This window comes from Lonchura striata, chromosome 1A (assembly GCF_050655825.1).
Source record: "Lonchura striata isolate lonStrDom1 chromosome 1A, ASM5065582v1, whole genome shotgun sequence".
Lineage (NCBI taxonomy): Eukaryota > Metazoa > Chordata > Aves > Passeriformes > Estrildidae > Lonchura > Lonchura striata.
The window spans coordinates 21695895-21717389 of NC_140741.1; the positions used below are offsets into that span (position 1 = coordinate 21695895).

A 21495-nucleotide genomic window follows, 5' to 3' on the forward strand; every position below is an offset into this window, starting at 1 on the left:
ACAAGTACATATTTGTCCTGTGTTCTTCATAAGATTAGGGACTGAAAAGAGGAATGACACATATCCAAATATAAAAAAGATGGCATTTCACAACAGCATCACCATCACAAGGAAAAAAATTATTAAGAAATGGCTTAAGTACCTCTAAATTTCAAAGCTCTCATTTCACAGAGAACATATTGTTCTTAAATAGCTGGAACCAGACAAAATTAATTTACCTCCTAGAAGACCACATTTTCTTGAAATGAAGTCACAGTAATGTGCTAATATTTTAAGTATCAGTTTCTGAGCTCACTACAAAATTAAACTGGAGAAATCTGAACATGAGGTCTGAAAGAGATGGTTTTAATGGGAACACTTAGCAACAGTCAGTCTTCAGTGCTGTCAAAACGACCAAATGAACACTGCCTGATACACTCTTCATTCTTCAAAACCTGGCATCTTGCAGAAGTATTGGCAACATTCATGTTTACAAAGCTGGCAGAAAACAAATGTTTATTTTTATCCTAGAATTATCACACAAAAAACTTAAAAAATTCAAATCATAGTGACTTGTTGGTACTGCTGTTACAACCATGCTGGTGTTGATTCCTTTCAAACCTCAACTGGTGCCCATGAGGACTTCACACAAAGGCCAGGGAATTGGAAATTAATTTACACTGCTTCATTACTCTAAGTCACTCAAAACAGTTTCATACAGCATTTTGATGATCATAGGTAAATAGAAAAATAACTGAGCTTTCTAGCAAAGAGGGAAACACACCACCTTTTTTTCCTGCCTCAGCAAGCAACTGAGGTTTTGGTTTCAGTCTCGAGTATGATGGACACACTTTGTGAATAAGGTATGGAGGGGATTTCTTCCACCATGTCCTCCCTGCTGTTTTCATTTCAGTCTGAGTTAGTCCTGCTGCCCTTACTGAACCATGCTGGAGCCAGGAGCAGATGTGGTAGCCAAGGACCACCACGCCATACCGGTGTTATGGCACCTGTACTTCACCACGACCATTTCTGCCCCATTCAGTAAGCGAGGCAAATGCAGCCCTTGCCTGGCTGCCCAGTGCTCTCTCGGGCAGATCTCTGTCCTCAGACCCCTGACCACTGCCATCTGCTCGTGTCTGCACTGCAGCACCTCATTCTCCTGCTGCCCACTGCCCTAGGGTAGGGCTCCCAGGTCTCCTCACCAGCACTGAGCCTGCCCTCCATCTCTGTGCCTGTTCAGCGGCTGTAGTTCACTCTGACCTGAAAATGAAAACACTTCAACCAATCGTGACTTAAGCAAAATGTCTATGTGTATTATGTCAGTTACAGTTATGCAATGGCCAATATTAGTAAATTCATAGCTAATTTTAAATAAAAACTCTGAAAAAAACCAGCGACAAACAGTTCCATGGCACATACCATTCTTACCATGGGGATAATGCTTACCCTTTGTCCAAAGGGACAGTGGAAACAAGTATAAATATAGAAACTGTCTCAAAACTGCAAATCTAAGCCTATGTTAATGCTCTAAACTGTCACTGACTTCCACTAAAATTATTCAGATCCAAACATAAGCAATGATTTAGGACATCAATTTATAACATAATGCTGGTGACCCTGTACCAGTCAGGCTGGATTGGTTTCTGTCCACAAAGCAAACTACAGAGTGGCAATAGTTTATCGCTGGTCTTGCAAGAGCATTTAGTATGCAAATATGGTTTTTCAGATATACATACACATTTCCCCAAATTCAACTGTGGCTGAGTATTCCCCTTCCAGTTTTCAGTAATTTTTAAACAAATTAGATAACAAGCCCTTTCTGTTTGGATGCTTTGCTTTCTTTTTCCAGCCTGAATGAGTCTACAAATATTTTCTTAATTATACAAGGCCAATGTTTCACTTTGCAAACATTGAAGATGAAGGAACACTTGAAGCTTCAGCACCAGAAGGAAAACAAGGAAGAGTGTAGAGGGTAGCTCCATTCGGAACCACAGAGCTGTAACAATTATCATTCCAGTTTAATACAAGTAACTCATAAAGACTTTATTCTAAGCAGTCCCATTGTTCCTGACAACCAAAGTGAATCCTATGTGAGAATGGACCTTCAAGACCCTTGAGTTGATACAGTTTGTAATCCTGCAGAACAGCAACACAAACCAGTTCCCCATAAGCACTGGAGAGATAAGAATACTTGTAATGTCTTGCAAAATGTCATCTCAGTTCATTAAAAATTTCACCTACTTCCTTAGAAAAAGGAGTCTATCATTCTTGGAGATAGTTCCTGTCATTTTTTTGTTGTTGTTGCTGGAGTACCGAGTTCTTGATGTATGGTTTTATTTATGTGTTGGCCTGAATGAGGGTAAGGAGAGAAGAGGAGCACTGTCATATTAGCAGATTAATTAATATTACTTGTGATGACACTGATGATTTTCTCTGTTTGTCCCCCATCTCTCCTTACTATTCTCATTTTGTTGCCTTTTTTTGATTTTTCCAGAGTGCTGTCAAAAAAGCTGTGGCATTTCCTTCCTTTGTGAGAACAACATTGCTGATTTCCTCTAAGTCTTTGCTTCCATAGGAAGCAGATACCTGGCAGATTTGCAACGGAATGCTAAATCAACTATGGAAGTTCTGCACTGTTGTCTGTTTCTGAGAAAGTCGCAGAAGTTCTTCTCTAATTGCTTTGATAAGAGAGGCTGATGAGTGACCTGGCTGGAGGTCCTCAGTGGAACTGGTGGTGTAGCAAAGGCCCTGGCCCTGAAGGCTGTTGTGTGGAGGCTGAGCAGGAGGTGCTGAGGGCTGCCTGGCTGAAGTCCTCGGCATCTGGAATACTGGTGAGGAGGAATATTCTTGGTGTCCATGCATATGCGTCTGGAAAAAGGGAGAAACCATGATTGTTACTTTCTAAGTAAACATGATTATCCCAGAAAAGACAAGAAAGCAAAAAGGCAAAGAATGGGGGGAAAAGCAACATGGAGATGCTTATATCTGCTGCAACGGCTCTTCTGTTAAATGAATGAGTGATGTCTCTTATGGAGCACAAAACAACAGGTTTACACAAAATTGTTGGACTGCCTCAAGTTCAGAGACCCCCCTTTCCAATCTATAGTATGTTTAGGAACTGAAATGGAAGGAGGTGGTGAGAAACCTCACAGGACTGAAAGTCAACAGAACTGGCTTCTCTTACCATTCACTTCCATCAACTTCCTAAAAGATAGCAGGCAAATCACTTTTTTCCCTGGCTGTCACTTCTCCACACTGTTTATAAGCAGAGATACTAGAATTTCCACCTTCCCTTTTCCTGCCTGCTTTGTCTGTTCAGACTGTACACTTTTGAGGACCTTGTGACTGACCAGTGCACAGGAAAACACTGTCAACAGAAGAAGCAGCAGAAGAAAACTACTTGGGTTTGAAAAATTAGATTTTTCCATACTCAATATCTGAAAAACGCTATCTCAGCTCAGGGGACAATCACTGTTTCAGGGCAGGAAGGAGTTTATTCTGCCTTTGTTCAGTAACATACACTTTCTAACAAAACAAGAGACAGAGAACAGAAGCCTGAGTTTATGGCTCATCCTTCTGCAAGACAATCTGCTTACACTGAAACAAAGCATGGATTTACAGTACACCGTGCGACTGCAGCAATTCCCAGTACAGACACAAACAAGGCACACTTTGAAAATCCAGATTCTAGCTGACAACCCTGAAGCAAGTGTTGCCTCTTGCCTTGTATTGCTGAAGGCTGGGAGACAACCTGAAGGAAACACGGGACACAGAGGACTGGAATGCACAGGGGGGAGCAAAGCAACGTGATCCCCTTTCAGGGACCCCTTTCAGCACAGCCACCACAAGTCCGTGAGCACTACCTTGGTCTGGGAACAAGCCTTAAGGAGTAGCAGAGAGAGCGGCCTGATGGGGGAAGAAAGGACAGCAAGGTCAGCTAGAAGAGGATTTGGGAGTGAGGGGTTGGGGAAGGAAGACACGACATAGCAGAGCCTGGGAAGGATATGGGAGACCTGAAGTGACAGTGGCAGCGGTGTGCAGGGAACACAGAAATGCATGGGAGCAAGTTCCTTAACATCTCTCATAATACAAATGAATAAAATTTAAGCCATTTTGTATAAAGTAGAATTAATAATAGATTCTGGGTCTCTTGTGCAGCTCACATACAACACTCCTCCTTAATACAGTTAATTTTGGGAGACAGATTAAGGGGAAGATAAGCTTTAATAGAAGAATGATAGGTGAAGGCTTTCCAAGTAACATCCTGTCTTATTTCTTGTAAAAGAGAGGTGATTTCAGAATCAGAAAGGAATGAATGGGTCTCCTGACTGTTCAGAATTATTCATTTGGCAGTGAAATCTGAAACTAATTCATACGTGCAGTCTAGAGTTGGCAAACCTGACAAGTACTCTGTGGGTTTATAGAGAAGAGATGACATAAAAAATATTAAAAGGAAACACTCCTTGATATATGAGTCTTAACAGCAACCTAAATTATATTCAGGTTACTTTCACATTAAAATGCACTATGTACTATGTGATTCAGCTCCTACCTCACACTGCACACTAAATTACCACCATAAGAATGGTTTCTTAAGGGAAGTTAGGGAGTCTGATGACCACAGAGGCTGTTTTTCAAGTTTTCCTTATCTATCTAAGAATATCTAAGTTTTTCATGGTTTTCTTATATAGCTCAGAAAAATGTGTGTTTCTGTGCTTTCCCATATAACATCAGAATTAAACAGGCCTGTTAAATTTCAAAACCACATTGGTTTAGAAACCTAACCTCTACTAAACTACAACAGCAAAATAACAGGAGCAAAAAGGCTGAAATATTTTTTTCTGTTTTTTTAAACTTCTTTACACTGCAAAGATATGTTATATAACATGATATATGCAAAAATATATAGTTCTATATAATATCTATACATTTTATATTTTTATCTAGAAACTTCTGGATAATTAACAGCAATATGAAACAATTGAAAAAAGTATCTTTATTGAATCTTCCTTCTTAAGGAATGAAGATTTATGAGATGTAAGTGTACATCTGTTAATCTCCATTTAAAACTGTTGAACTCTGGCCAATTTCAACTGAACCAGATGTATAAATATATACCCAGACATACATGTGTATATATGAATGTATGAACAGATACATAAAATTCACAAAACGAGGTAGCTAATTAGACATTATCTGATTTGTTACAACCTTATTTGTTATCATTGAATCTGCTTCTGAATGACAGAAAAGTCAAGTTAGGCTGTGCTCTGCTGGATCTCTTAGCCAGCATGGATCTCACAGGGCCTATCCTGGGGACTTGAGAGACAACTAAGTTTGGTGAGATTTTTTTAGAGACACTAGAGTGGGCAGCTGAGTAGAAAAATAGAGTGAAAGGGTAGGAGTATCTTTGGGGAAACACAGGAAACCTGCAGGAAGGCTTGGGAGAACAGTGGAAAGCTCCAGGGGACTGTAGATGGGTAGGAGGTGCAGGTGGTGGAGGGAGGTGCAGATATAGAAGACACTGAGCCCATCTGTAAGAATGTTCATTTGTTCTGCTGCTCAGATGAGTACTGGGCTTTCTGGATGGATAATTAAGGTGAATTGATGGCACCCTGCACACTGGCTTTGGGCTGGAAGGTACAAGTGAGAGGTCATGTTCCAGCAGAAAATCAGGTATTGACTTCAGGAATAACGGGGTGAGGAGACTGTAAGGAAAAACACTACTGCAGGAAGACATATGCAGATCCCTCTCCAGTTTGTGTGCAAGAAGAATGCTCTAGATTTCAATCTTTCTAAATGCAGAGTTTAATTTCAGAAACTTGCTCAGAATAAGGGAACAGTAAGACAAGGTTTACATAGGATCAATTGAATAGTGTACCGTAAGGAACATGACCATCATTAAGTAAAGCCTCATTGCTAAAATGAGGAAAGTGAAATTTAGAACCCTGTCCTTGTGAAAAAATCCAAACCGTGAAGATAATTATTTAACTATAGAAAGCTACAAGACCAAGGCTTTTTTTTCTGGCCTTTTTTTTAATGGGAAGAATCCTTTCAAAAAAAGGAATGCTCAAAGGAAAAAGAAAGTTCAGGCAATACGTGAGCTCCCCTACAACTGGAAGACAGCAAATTCAGATAAGTTTTAGTTCATGATCTCCTCCTTTTGCCCGTTTCTTTAAAAACAAACTGAAAAAAAATCACATTGCAGTAACATATGAACTGCAGCAACCAGTAAACAAAAGTTCTGTCAAAGCCGAGGAAATCTTTAAAATGAGATGAATCGAAAGAAAAACAGCCTGGATTTAAATGACCTGAACAGGAACATGCCCACAGATGTAGAAAAGCCATTTTCAGAAAAGAGACAAATGTAAAGAAAGGTCAATAAATGGTAACCCAGAGATGTCTCTGAAAATGGAACTCGAGACATTAAGATCTCTCATGCAAGTGCTCTTTTAGATGCAAACTGAAATTATGATCTTGCATTCAAATGCCACAGTTTCAAGCACAGAAAGCACATTAAATTAGGGAATCAGATCTTTCAGCTTTAATGGTTGCAGTTTTTGAATAGTATCAAGCAGTGCACCAAGTTCTCAAAACTTCATGCTGCTCCTCTAATTTGGAGTGGAGGCATCTCAATTTCACCAAAATCTAAAGATAAGCCCATTCTGCTGTGTTTCTTTTCTGCAAAGCTATGCCATGATCATGCAATACTGCAACATAACGTCAAGTAATGTGAACACACACTGCCCTAAATATGCAAAAGGAGGAGATCCCACTTTCCTCAAGGAAGAAACCAGAAAAAGATAGTTTAAACTAAGAAGCAAAAGAAGAAGCATAAAGGTGTCACTCTCAAGAGTACTGCAATAAACCTGTCACAGGTCAGTCTGCTCCAGGATGCAAATGCACCAAAGAGGGACTGGTAGCAGGCAAGTGTCTCTCTCCTGGCAAGGCCATATACTATCTTCAACCTCACACATCTGGTTGAATCAGAAATGTCTCTGGAAGCTCAGCTGTCAAGAACATGAAATCACTGTGGCTGCCTGGGCAACACAGGTAAAGGAGTATGTGTTCATTTAGCACATCCTGCTGACTTAGGCCAGGAAAGGAACTTGTTTAGAAACATCTCTAATATTATGTGCAAGTATATACCTTTCTCTGCTGCCCTGACTCCTGCTGTTAGCAATGATACAGAAGATATACATACAAAATAGGATGGTAGCCTGGGACAATTTAATTCAATGTTTTCTAATGACAATGAGCTCAAAATAGAGAGGCATATTTCAAAGAAGGAATGGAAAGCAGTATCCACCTCTGCTGGAGCTCAGAAGCAGAACTGGATGAACTGCAATTAATGGGTGAAGGCCTCAAGCAAGGAAAAAAAAAAAAAGTTAGGGTAAAATGAGAGAAAGCACTTAGAGAAGCAAAGGTGAAAGAACAGCAAGCAGAAGTCAGAGGAGCTAACAAGGGTTCGAAGAGCAAAGCAAAGAATGTCAAAGAAGCAACTAAAAGTACTCCAGGGAGGGAAAAAGTTCCAAACAGTAATGCAAGAAAAAAATACCCAAACAAATCACTACTTTGGAAACTATGCAAATGTGTAACAGTACTCACTGCATCTCGCCTAGCACATTCATCCTCTCCACGATACTGGGGCCACCCTGGCCCCCCCGGCTGGCCATGCCCTGCTCTGCCTGAGGGGATCTCCACTGGTTGACCTCCGATCCTGCTAGCAATTCCCACCTGAGTGAGGTGCTGTATCTGAGAACCTTAAAAGCAAATATTGGTTTTTTTTTTCATCTTCATACACAGTCAAGTTTGCAGGGCAGACATATGATAACATAAAACTTTGCTGGAAGCAGGAGACAAAGAAGATAATGGAGCTCTGTTTCTGTGCAATTAATAAAAATCAGCAGAAAGAAGGCTGTCAGTGTGGAATAAAGGCAGAAAAGTTATGTGCATTTTGTGCAGTTGATGTGTGATGCATGTCATGGCACTGCACTGAAAGAAGAGGTTGAGATACACACATCTCTGACATAGACTACTTGTTCCAAAAACATGCCAGCCCTTTCCAAACAGTGCTTACTGAAAGCTCTGGCAATGCTTTCATGCCAATTACTCAGCAGCAGAGACAGGACATTTGCTGCTGTGGCACACCTTATTTGCATCACACTGGCAAGACCCTAACTCTGCAGACTGCCTCCTGTGGTGTGGCTCTGAAGAACAAAATACACGAGTACGTAAGAGTGTGCTTCTCCCAAGCTTTGCTTTGTGCTTAAATATTAAACCATGCTGTCCTTAACTAAGAGAAGGTCAGAACACACTGTATCTCCTTCCAGCCTGAAAGCCAACCTCCTCCTTTCTCCTCTTCCTTCCCTTCCCTCCTTCCTGCTGCTTTCAATCATATGCAAGGATAGCTGCCACCATTAATTGCAAGAGATATGTAACATGCCAGCTTTCCTTCTTCATTAATTGTCTCCCACAGGGAAATGTCATTTGTGTTTTTATTCTTAAAATTACTGTTAATACTTTATTTATTCATTAGAAATGAAACACATTTAACCCAGAGATACATAAAACTGTGTGTATGTACACAAGGGGAGAAAAAGACAACAGCAACAGTGTGATTTATGTGATGGACAGTTAGATCACTTCCCTATTTTCTCTCAAAACTCCCCAATATTTGAGAAGTTTGGTATTTACACATAATTATGCTGAGGGACAGAAATGAAATATATTAAGTACCTCCAAACTTTAAAGTAGAATACATATGAACATGTAAACAATAGTGTGACTCAGAGAATAAAATAACCATCATTAAGCTATAATAGTTACTACATTCCTACTATTCTCATTCATTTACAGAGAGATGAGAGCAACCATCAAAACTGGGCTTCTGATATATGATCGTATTTCCAGTATTTTTCAGGAAGAAAATATTTATCTGGGAGAAAATTAACTGTAACATTTGTATAGCAATACAATATTTTATTCTTAGAAGTGTTTGCTGCTTAGCTGCCTTGTGATGTTACCATTTTATTCATGATAGCATTGGTGACTGCTACTAAAATTACCTCAACCAAATCAGGGAAGGTGATTTCATATGGGACAGTAGAAATAGATAATTCAATCTAAGATGAAGAGATACTGCTTTAATGCATACAATTCTACAAAGAGAAATAAGAAACACAGGCATAGAGAAGTATTAAACAATTTTGCTATTTAGCATGCTGATTTTGGATGCAAAAATGAGCACATTTAGCACAAAAGGAGGAGTTCAAAATGGCAAGTTAGCATACATCATAATCTCTAAACCAAAGAATTTTCCATTCTTAGAGAATGGGGTTTTGTGAAAATACACTTTGTAATAACCTGTGCTTGTAAGATACTAAAAAAGGGGCAATGCACTTCCTTTTTCTGCAAGGTCCTACAAAAAGTAACATTAACTTCACTTAGTGATCATCTTTTTTTTGGGCATTGAGGACAAGGATCACATATCACATGCAGCAGCTGAAGGAGAATGGTGTGTTAATAGTGACCTTGGTATAAGAGCAGACAGAGGCTCAGTTATTTTACTGCAAATTCAGCTTCAGTGAAGAGTACCTGCAGTGCTTCCAACGGGTCGTGGCCGTGCCACTGATGGCATTTCCTCTGAGTACATCCCCCTGGAGGAATACTGAACCTCAGGGGGTGGCTGCTCTCCATGCATTAGCTCTGCAGGCTGAAGAAAACCTGGCCCAAAGTTCTGCCTGTGGAAAAGGAGTCAAGATGAAAAGAAGTGAAATCCCTAATTAGAAACAATAACATAGGTGTGCCTTGCACAGTGGATTTTTATGCCTTTTAATAATTAATTGTAACCTTCAAAGTTGAGGAAAATATTTACATCTGAAGAGTATGTTTTAACAAAATTTTACATTAGTGTTTTTTACATTGCAATGCAGACAAAAAAGTTCACAGATCTCGTGATCTTGTTTTCCCCTTGGGGGTAAAAAGTATCTTCAATGAAAAAAAATAGAAAAGCAAGACTTCAGCAGTGATGTAGCTCCTTACCTCAGCAACAAAGCTGACTCTACTCAAAGAGTTTCTAGGCACACACTTTTGGTCTAAACCAAAACATAAGCTGCATTACATGTGTATTTTGTGAACAATTATACTTCAAAAAGTATTCTGATCATTTTTCAGGAAGTTTTTGAAACTGTGCTCTTTAAGATTCATGAAATGACTCAAAGCTGTCATCAGCACATATGAAGAAATGCAGTGTATATTGAAATTAATGTTTCCTATCCATCAGGCTGGTGCTGTAGTGACATTATCTATTTGCTAAAAAGAGTTAACAACAAATTGTAATCCATCTAACTTCACTATTTGTTTGAGTGGAAATGAAGCAAAGTGAGACAAGTAGCCAGGTTCAGGCACATGGACCTACACAAAGTGAGGGCTAGGGATGAGTTTTCCATGCCTTTTACCAAAATAGCATCTTAGCTCTCCTAGCCTACCTACAGTCTGCAGTGTATCCTGTTCCTCAAGATCTCAATTTTACACCCCTTTCTTTTACTGCAAAATCCTGTGACTGCATCTAGTTTAGATTATTCTTGACTTGTGCTTTATTTGGAAAACTACCCAACTTCATATGACAGCCAGATAGCAAAGAAAGTTGACATAATAAACTGCCTAATAAAGTACAAACAAGTAATTGTAAATAGAAGTAGCAGCTACTTGGCATGCAGTATTACAAGATGGAGGAGGTTAAAGGGCTTCAAGCTGTAACAATCCCATTGTGGAAGTCCTAGAATTTCCCCAGTTCCCTCACGTAAAATCTCCACTTGTCCACTCAGCAGATCCAGAGGAAACCATTTCCAACCACACAAGCTAGTTAAAATAAATGCTTCAATGGGTAGGTAATGTTTAACAATATCACTTCTGTTATGTTAATCACTGCAATCAGTAAAAGATGTGATCATCTGGCCCTTTATGCCTGCAGTGTTGAGCTGGAATTTTGAAGCTGATGAATTACTACGGTTTTTTGATGCTGTCTAAAGAAAATATTTTCTCAACATTACTGCAAATGTATTCTTTTTGTGCCAATTTTTCAGAGGACGGGAAGTAAAGTCTTTATTGCTGATGTGTTTGCACTTGAAAGGTTCGCATTTAATAAGGCTTCACTTTCTCAGTCTTCTTTATAATAGATAGTTATAGCTTCTCTATAAAGTCAAATATCAACATAAGAGCATAAAAGCAGAATACAGCTCTGCACCTGTATCATACAGGCCTTCATGTGCTCCTTCCTATTTCCAGACTGCAACTCAGCTTTCAATTTTTGCACAGCCAAAAAAACCCCAAAATTATCTTCAGTCATTTAAGTCTTGGAGATACTGCTCCAAGAATCAATTTTACACCACTAATCCACTGTAGTATATCTATCTCTGTTGCAGGATTCAATACCCATTTTCTGGCAAAAGCTATTCATTGTGCCTTTATGGCTGCCTAGCTGTTATGTGACCTAGGTCTTTTACATTTAATTTTTTTCCCCAGGTTGGTTCCACCCCATTAAAGATGCTGATGGTGTTATTACAGAGAAGAGAACACTATGCTCACCCAACTGGTATTCCATGCACTGGATATTTAACCCAATGGACTATGACATTGATACATGCCACCTAATCACACTGACCTCAGGTTATTTTTCCTTCCTCTAGCTGGTGCACTGCTTCTATCAATTTGTTTATCATTATCTTCAGATTTCGAGAATAACTACCATTGCACATCCATGACAACTTGTTTTCTACTGACCAAGCTTTAAGAAGATTTCTCTTTTAATGAAAACTCAGAGAATTCTTTCTGTTCAGATCAATGACTTTGCAGATTGTTAACTTACTCTGCTAACACTGGCAAAGCCAGTATTTGAACTTTTGCAATTTACATAAGTTCAGGCTGCCTATGCCAAAGAATGATAAACTTCTGAACAAAAAACACATTGTAAAGACTCTATCTTGCTCAGGTGTATTAATATGGACTACAGCACTGTCATGATTAATTTATCACATTTCCCCTGAATATGTAATTGGCAAAGACAGAATCTCCTCAGTAGCAAACAATAAGGTTATGCTTTACACTGGCAGTCTCAAAGCTCATAATCTTCAAGGTAATTTAAATTACAAAGAGCACACCACATGTCATACTGTGTGCCATTTCATGCATACTCCACACACACTGAAACCGTCACCTCCAGCCAAGAACTAAGCAAGATGCTTAGAAACCCCTCCTTTTCTACTTGGTCTTCTCAAAATCAGGTTGCAGAACAATAAGTAAAGTTCTTCACAGCTATTTTACCATGAAGTTTCCAAGGCAATGATATTTTCAGGTGAAGTCTAATGAATGACATGGATAGCTGTGCAATTTCATCTCATATGGTGAGCTCTAAGAAGGTAATGAAAGAGCAGCACAAGACCACCACTGTACCAGCCTGGCTGCAGCAGCTTGGAGAGGGTGAGACTTGTCTCACCCCAGTGAGTACCACGACTCAAGCGACCAACTTCATATGTGGTTAAAACACAGAAACCAAATGTGAAATTAACAATCACCTGGACAACCAGTCTCCCCTTTAAACAATTCTCCTGCAGCAAGGGCAGGAGAAGATGGAAAATTTGTTCTTCCCCTGATTTTATAATAATAGGGTTGCAAGGCAGACTTTCTCTGTGAGGGTCACTGTGCTCTGTCATTTATTCTCAACTCGATTAAAAATAGAATGAATCTGTTAGTCATATGAAAGCTGTTGTGAGTGTTTGCCCTGAGGATACAGAAACAAGATGAAAGCAAGAGTATTGGGAGAATTACATGCATCTGAGTAACTGTTTCAGGTTCTCCAAAAGCTCATACTCAGTGGTTTACTGAATATTGGAAAGATTTTGCTATAGCTGAGGGGCTAGAAACACATTTCTTTTAAACAGAGGCTTGGATTCCATACAGCATGCATATGTCATTTATGCTTCATAAATAAATAACAAGGCTGGATCTGGACTCCTGTTACTTCTCGTTTATACAGTACTTTGCATAATAATATACCAGCGCCAGTAAGAAATCTGGAGTAATTGCAAGGAAAATAATAAATGATAATTTGATCAGTAAAAAGCTGACCTCGGTAGGAGACCTGGTGCTGTTGGCGGAGTCATTCCAAATTCCATGTATCTCTGTCAGAAGAATGAAAAAAAACACCAAATTAAAATCAAAATTCATACCTTGGAACTCCATGGTCAGCCTTTTAAATGATGAATAGCAGAGATCACTAAGCCTGGATGTAGGACTTGATGGCAGCCATAAGAATTTAAATTTTAGAAACAAAGGAACACAAGAAGATCTGGAAATCACTGCTACAGCAGCTACAGTCTCTTCTGTGATCTGAGTCTTAATTTAAAAACCTTTCAGAAATACTTTTTCTCACTTGAAGAAGATCAAGAGCTGCTCCAATGTCTACTTAGCAAAAAATCAAGCTTTCCATTTGGAAATCTCTTTTGACCTCAAACTGCATCAGACTGCAGCAGAAAGAACACAGGGCTCAGACTCATCAGAACTTAAGATGACCTACAAGGATTAGCCATGTGTTTCACTGCTCCATCAAAAAAAAAATCATACACAGAAACACTGCTTCCCTATCACTCACTTCCTGAAAGTTTTTGGATATCCTGATGAAAAATATGACATATGCCAAATACTTTCTTTTTTTCATTGTCAAAATAGGAACTACCACACATATTAAAAAAAAACTTTGACTCCCAGACACAGCAAGACTGACTTGTGAAAAATCCTAACTGAGAAGAACTGAAATTATCCTAAAGGAAAACTCTCGTGGCTGAGATGGCAAAAGGGAGAACAAACCAAACAGCTCAGAAAGCAAGTTCACCATCTTGTGACGGTGATTTCTGAATTCTTGTACCAGGAACGTTCCGCATTTGTGCTCAGGCCTGACAGCAAGGGCACAAGAGCAGCGGCCGTGAGTGAGCTCAAGCAGCGCTCACTCCCTGCCCGGAGATGCCTTGTGGACTGCATCCCAAACGTGCCGTTTGCTGCCCAGCTGGCCCAGGAGGCGATCCCTGCCCAGCAGCTGCTCACCGGCTGTCCTGCCGAGACCCCGGGCGGAGGCACGGCCGTGGAGCTGGCGGCCTGGCTGCTGGGAGCCACCAGCGCGAAGGCGTCGTCCAGCAGCGAGTGCATGGTCTGCCGAGCCTCCTCGATGGACGGCTGCGGGGGCACGTACTGCGACACTGGGTGCGGGGGAAAGCCCGGGAACTTCCCCACGTCCGCCGAGGAGGATGTCTGCGGCTCGGGAGGCAAGTCGGGGTCGGACTGGAGGAAACAAGGAAGGTGAAGGGCAGCCACAGAGGAGATCTAGCCAGCTTCCAAACTGTGGGCTTTCAGTCTGAGCAACACTGTCACGGCCAGAACCGCAGCACCTGCCCTTACCCTCCCTGCTGCTGTGTGCACATACGTAACACCAGCAGCTCAAGCATTTCATTCAGTGTGATCGGAAGGACTCTGATCTCAGGTAAGGCACCAGAGCTTTGGGCAGGAGTTACTCAGCTATAACAGAAATCTTGTGGTTTGCAAGCACGTAATGAAGTCATACAGAGAGCACTTCTCCACTCAGAAAAAAACCAATCAGCTCTGCCTACATCTTTGACTTCTTTGCAGCTTTTGCAATTCTGAGAAATTAATTCAGTCTTTAGCTTATAACTGACCACCTCAGCAGTAACATTAAACAATTATCACCTCCTAGAAAAAGGCAGAAAGGAAGCTGTTAAGGAACTAAGTGGTTACCTGCATGGAGCTTGAACTTGGGTGCATCACCTGAATGGGATTCATGTAAGTGCTTCATTGCAGCAATACCTTAAGCATGCATCATAATTATTACCTGGGATCTTACCACATGGGCTTATTGTTCATCAGTGAGAGGAAATTAAACGAGCTTTACAGCAGCAGACTTATTATCAGAGCTCATTCTTACCACTGCATGCAGACTGCAAAATCAGTCATCAAGAGGCACAAGCCTCTACTTTATTAGGAACTTAGCATTCTGAGCAGTCTCAGTGCAGATGCCAAAGGGGCTGAGCCTGCTGTGTGCCATGTCTTAATTAAACAGCTTCTGATGATAATTCATTCTACTGCAGCATCACATTAAAATCATCACACTCGTATTTGAAGGCAAAGGGAAACTGCAGAAATCGAGATCAGAATCACCAGACCACATATGCAGCTAACAGTGAAATTCTTAAAATTATGAAACCATATTTAAAGATAAGAACAGTCCAGGGGCTTCCAATATTAGCATTTGGCTTCAAGAAATCTGCTTAGAAGTGGTTAAAGATGCCTAAGTACTGTTTGTGACATGGATATGATTGAACAGAAGTATTCTCCAGAGTCTTTTTTTAGATGTGAGACAAAATTAATTTTCAAGACATTGCACTAGAATTGTTTCAAGTTACTGTACAAAGATGTGTTTCTCTATCATTAATAATTGATTGCTGCTTTTGAAAGATGAGAAAATTTCTCACAAAAAGACCCGAGTCTTCCACTCTGTAAGAGCAAAGGATGAAATTTGCTGTAATATATGAATATATAACATCCAGCAAATTGGACTGGAGTGAAACTATGTTCAAGATATTGTGGAACATGTCAAGCACACTTTCATGTGCATAATACAGTGGCATTAATGAAAACAAGGCTTTTGTTCTTGGCCTCTGTAATATCAAGGAATACTCGGCAGAATTATACTGCTTAAAAATGACGGACTGTCAGTGAAATCCTTATTTCACTTTGATTTACATGCTAACTGCATGACTGAAACTAACCATATCACATGGACCATAAACAGAAGGCCAAAAATGTGCCAATGTCACAGCTATCATCATTATCAGAACACTCCTGCCATTCAAGAGACATACATACAATATATGCAGAATTATTGACTCCTGGAGGCCTTTTGTATGTCCCATCACTGTCAGTTGTGATTAACCTGTCCTTTTCGGCGTCAATTGGACTCCCATTTATCTGATGGCGACGGCGCTGCTTGGGAGAACGTTTTGCACGAGAACTTAACAGGAAAAAAACCAAAAAGTGCAGAGAGAGAGAGAGAGAGAGAGAGAGATAGAGAGAGAGAGAGAGAGAGAGAGAGAGAGAGAAAGGTAATCAGGTAATCACAATTATTTTTGAAAGTTTTCTTCCCAAGGTTGAACTCCTCTGCCCATTTCCTCCAAGTCATCCTTTCCTAAGTCCCGTTTCTCTTCCCTTTCCCAGTTTTCCATGCCAGTCGCATTAGGTAGCTCAAATCTCTTTCCTCAAGCTTCTCTTAATAACACTCATTGGCAACTCTTTGAAACATACTATTCTTTCCTTAAATTCTCTCCAGAGTCACCTCCCTCCTACATTCAGCTGTCCAGGTTGCCTATGTTCCAGCTCCCCAGCCCAACGTGTGACACATCTGCAGCTGCAGAACAGATCACACTGCCCAAAAGGCTTTGTGCTTGATAAAGAGGGGACCCCACCAGCCAAACCAGCTGAGGAATACATACCCCTGGAGAAAAGCTACCTTCCTTCTATCAGTGCAGAAGCATCTACTGGGCACCAGTGCTCCAGGAACAAAGTGCCTCTATTCATAAGGCCGTAACAAAACCCAGGGAAAACTTTCTCTGCAAATGCAAGGCCAGGAAGGCAGATCTGTGAGGCTGACAGATGTGCCTTATAACCTTTTTATGTATTCCCTCTGGGTAATCTCATTGATTTGTGAATTTGCCTTTAATATTCAGAATCTTCATGCTTTTTTAGGCTGTTCAAGGATTTCTTTATTTGACATGTTTCCCTCCCCCACTCCTGCTTTATAAAATTATTACTTGCTGGTTATATTACTTGCATATGTATTACTTGCAGGTTTCTTTTTTAGTGCTGATATTGCAATTTTGATCCCTCTACACCACACAAGAATTATTCAAACAAATGGCAGAGCAAATACAAAATTGTTTTAAGACTGTTTTCATACATTTGGGCTTATTTATCAAGAATTCACTGCTGAGAACTTCTAAAAACATAATTTGAAATCAAAACATAGTGGCATATACTGAAATAAGTGTGTGTCTAAAACAAGCCAACCCTTTTCACCTAGATAAGTAAAATTCAACTAGTGATCAAAATGATTTTCAGCTCTGACAGTTAAGAAGTGCAGTTTTGATGTAGTTGGGATATTGACTCTAAAAGAGCTCCATCTTTGAGATCCCTACCTCTTCCTGGGCTCTATGAAGACAGTAGGCACACTGCCTCCAGGGTCCAAAATCTTGTCAATCTGCATCTGTGCCTTGCGATATATTCTGTGCTGTTCTTTGGAGTCAACCACCACCACGTCATCCACCACTGGGAACTCGTAGTGCCCTTTACGCTTGGCACGGAGGCGGATCTTATTGCGGTGATGCTCGATCTCGGATTTATGCCTCAGGGCTGTTTGTATCTTCAGGAAGGAGAAGGGAAAAAAAAAAGGGAGGAATATTTTTGCAGTTGTATATATTGCAAACTGGATTTTGCTGCTCTTCTGTAAACCTCTCCTCCCTACCTCTCTGGCTGCCCCTGCCTCCCTCCCCCAAACCTCTGAAGGACTAAAATAAGTCACACAATTTATGAGCACACTTTCCTTCCTGGATATTTCAGTCTCCCCATTGTCTCTGCAGGTAGATGTACTATTATACACAGCACGATTGCCAGCACAGCAGGTGCAATTAGAGGCAAATGGCAGTTTGTTAATAAAAGGCAGGAGGAAGACAAAAAACTCCTCTTGTCTGCCAGACATAACACCGCTCTGAAAAGGTAAGATTAACCAGTCTGTAGTTAGCTATGCTAGGCAAACATAATGCTGATATTTGATCAGTGTTAAAATCTGCCACCCTTTCCCTTTAATGACCTTCATCACATAAAAAGCAAGAACTTCAAGAGCCAACTGATCTCGTACCTCAGGGCCTCCACTGTGCATGAGAGGCTGCCATATGCTATGCAGGAACACAGCAGCAACACAAGGGCCCAGATCCCCAGATGAATATGGCACTATCAGCTCTACATCATCTTGGAGGCTGAGTTTTTCATGCCTCTCTCCTACCTTTTTTTCAAATTTCATGGATACATGGGTAAAGCTGTTGTAACACCACACTGTTTAAGTCCTGGCCCAAAAGCTACTGAAATAATTTCTATCACAGGTAAACACTTAAAGCACCAGATTATGTAGCAACAACTGCTCTGCTTGTGTTGGACTAGTTCTGGAACACATCAGCATCAGCAAATTAAAAACCAAAAAAATACTGATTTTTGTGTAGTCTCTCATGAAAATCAAAAAAAAAAAATGAAAGCATATATAGGACACAAGTCAGACTTGTTCTTTATGCTCAAGTTAGAATCATGTCTTCTGCCCATACAGATTTCTGTTTTGTGGCTCCTCTTGCCTCTGTATCCTAGATATATATATATATATTTGCCTCTCTTCAGATTCTCTCTTACAGATTCTTGACAAAGTTACAATTTTGACTAATCAAAATTCAGTTACAGGTTTGAGTAATCTTCCACTCTGAATTGTGAAAAAATGTCATCTTACACCAAACCAGGATACAGGTAGGTGCTACTGTCAGGCAGTGTATGATGTGGTTTTACTGTGCATCTCCCCTCCTCATGCCCCAGGCATGCTCATATTCTGCTTACAGTAACATGAGCCTCAGAGAAAGCAGAAAATTTTTTATGTTTACTGTCAAGTAAGCACATTAGAAGTTGAAAGCACTGAACTGGGCTGCAAATTCACACCCCAGAATGTTTTGAGAAAACTTATTTTTAATAACTAACTTGCTGAGTCCTGAAAAGTAAAAGAATAGTGTAGAATAAAAACTAAGGTGGGCCATATGTTTCAATTCTCATACATTAACTAGCACAACTGTCTTTAAGTCATGTCCTGCTGACTAGCAAAGGGATGCTAACCATCAGGTTAGCAAAGGTATCCTGACCATCAGATTCACTCAGTGTTTAAATTTTGGTTTAGGCATCTCTTAAAAACAGGTCAGATAAATCCTCTGGATGGAAACAAATTATTCCTGTAACTTGTCAAGGAATTTACAAGGAACTCCTTGTAAGAGACTGGATATTTTTCACTTGGCTAGACATACAATCCTCCAAAAACATGCAAAGCACTTTCAAAAATACCTCTTTATTAATTTTGTTGGTCTCTGCTACCCGGTCGGAGAGTACGGAGTTCTGAACCGGAGGTGCTGCCATGGGCTGCATGGCAATCAGCTGGATCTTGCTTGGGACCCGTCTGCTGGCATCTGAGGAACGGGACATCCTATCCACGTGTTCAAAGATAGAGGCTGAGGAGTGCTGCTCGTTTCCACTGCTGGTCTGAGGAGGTCCTAAATCATCAGAACCAATACAGAGTGAAGCAGTGCTGCCAGGGTTATCACATTAAGCTCTACAGATGCTGTGCTACAAAACTATCCCCTGTTTTCCATCTGTGCCTAATTTGCCCTACAGGCCTTCCAGCTGACTCACATTTAGTGTACAACAAGCTTACCCCGTGGTTTGCAAATTATAAACATTTTCCCATTATATTTCCAGAAGGTGAGCTGTCATTCTTTATTTCTGTAAATCAAGCTCTTGGCACTTGCAAACCCCCAAAATCTCAACCTACGTTATTGAATAAAAAGCTGTTTAAGTACATTCTGCTAATGATTCCTCTTATCAGTACTTAAGGAGATCCAAATTGTTCAAATGGGGGTTCAAAGAGCAATGAAAGATGTCTCAATGCAAAATGCATTTCTAAGTGATAGAAGTGATACAGGAACCAACAAAAAACCCCTTAGAAATCCAAACAAAAATCAAAGAATTTTACAGACATTTTACTGATTAATGCTTTTAAAGCAGATTTTTTTTTCTCTGTGACAGGATAAATAATTCACATAATAATAAGCAAGCTGCATAAATACTGTCATGTTGTAATTTGTTGAAGAGGTTAAACCAATACAATCAGCAAAAGCTATTATGAAAAGATATTATGAAAACCAATATACATGGAACTTCACCCAGGTCCTGCCAACAGTTAATTACTTCAATAGAAATGGGTCATCTTCCTCAAGACTTGAAACCTACAGGATCACTCCAGTGACTTGCAGTTAAGCACAGTAATTTAGTAATTTTTTTCCTGAGTTAGACCTAAATCAAAAACTGTTACGCAGATGAGGCTTGCAAAAGCTATTGAAAACTTTCAAAATAACCTTTTGTCTTATCCATGTGATAAAGCCACACATTCTCAAACTGCTTTTCACCATGAAATACAAGCAATGAGAGATCAAGACTTGTGACTCTCCTTGTGAAGGAACTCAACGTTGAGGGACATACCCACATCTTTCCACAGACTTATAATAAGGAGATGTGGTTCTCAATATTCAAATCAGGAGGAATATCCGATTTAATTCTGATACAGAATCCATTATTGATCAACATGATCCAACCACAAGGAAGGGAAATAAAATAGTCCCTGCTGTGATCCTGTTGCAACACGTGCTGGTAATGCTGGATAGGGTTGAAGGAGCGAATCCTATCTTCTGTGGAAGGTCAGAGTAAATGTCTTGCTCCTTTGCTTCCCTCTTCCAGCACAACAAGGGAGCAGGACAAGAAAGCAATAATACTCTTATATTCAAAGCATACTACTTCTGGGCTGGAAAGCAGTCTGGCCACAAGTTAAGCAAAATCCCTACTCCTATTTCTTAAAGTTGATCAAAGCATTGTCAAACACACATTTATAAAAAGCATGCATGATTTATAAATGTGATTTCTTTGTACAACTGTTCTTAAAAAAGAAGGTGAACAGCTCCATTCAAGACCTCTGTGTCACAAATGTTTTGAAAGACACAGAGCTTAAATGAAACATATCCATCTCTCTTCTGTAGATATTTATATCTTAACCATTTATCATCTTCACAGCCCCATCTTCATGCATCTCTCAAGCATTGTGCAAGCATTGCCTCTCACAGAGAGGGGCACAAGATCTATTAAGGAGTTAGTGTGAACCCCTCGGAGCAGTTGTGTAGTCAATAGAAATCTGAACCTCTGGATCCATCTTCCCCAAACATTAGCCATTTTTTTTCTCACCTTTTCACTCTATCAGCCACTCTCAAGATCACTGACCTCCAACATAAAATTGTAAGGGTATTTTTGTATTACTTGGTTAGTGAGGCCCAGTATTTTCAATTACACTGAGCATTCCCTCTGAATCTTTATAACTTCATCTATAACTTTTCCTTGTACACACATAAACAAGTGCTTGGCAGGGGCCTCTTAGCTGAAAGGGTTCTTAATCTCATTTGGTAAAACCGAAATCTCACCGAAAAATTTTGGTAAGACTTCACAGTAACATCATATATTACTCCTTTTTGCAGAAAAGATGTACACAAAGAACACTCATAAGCTGCATATGACCTTTAAATCCTCTCTGTGTGCCTACACTCGATGTGTCTA

The 21495-nt window shown here is 40.1% G+C and overlaps 1 protein-coding gene across 11 annotated transcripts in view; it reads right to left on the reverse strand.

The window, feature by feature from the left end:
* Positions 1-324: 324 nt before the first annotated feature.
* Positions 325-21495, reverse strand: part of KIAA1549 (KIAA1549 ortholog) — a 141327-nt gene continuing 120156 nt past the window's right edge. For 4 of the 11 annotated variants that reach the window (XM_085569283.1, XM_085569282.1, XM_085569281.1 and 1 more), the window contains 7 exons: positions 19186-19391; positions 17238-17461; positions 15913-16057; positions 14080-14313; positions 13108-13160; positions 9577-9722; positions 5350-7742 (listed from right to left, as the gene is read on the reverse strand). In XM_085569283.1, the coding sequence (XP_085425409.1) occupies positions 7240-7742; positions 9577-9722; positions 13108-13160; positions 14080-14313; positions 15913-16057; positions 17238-17461; positions 19186-19391 (1511 nt within the window). In that variant the 3' untranslated portion in view covers positions 5350-7239. Of the gene's footprint in view, positions 2848-3842; positions 3886-5349; positions 7743-9576; positions 9723-13107; positions 13161-14079; positions 14314-15912; positions 16058-17237; positions 17462-19185; positions 19392-21495 lie in introns of those variants that run through there. The other 7 variants (XM_021536598.3, XM_085569286.1, XM_085569284.1 and 4 more) reach the window with 4 other exon arrangements.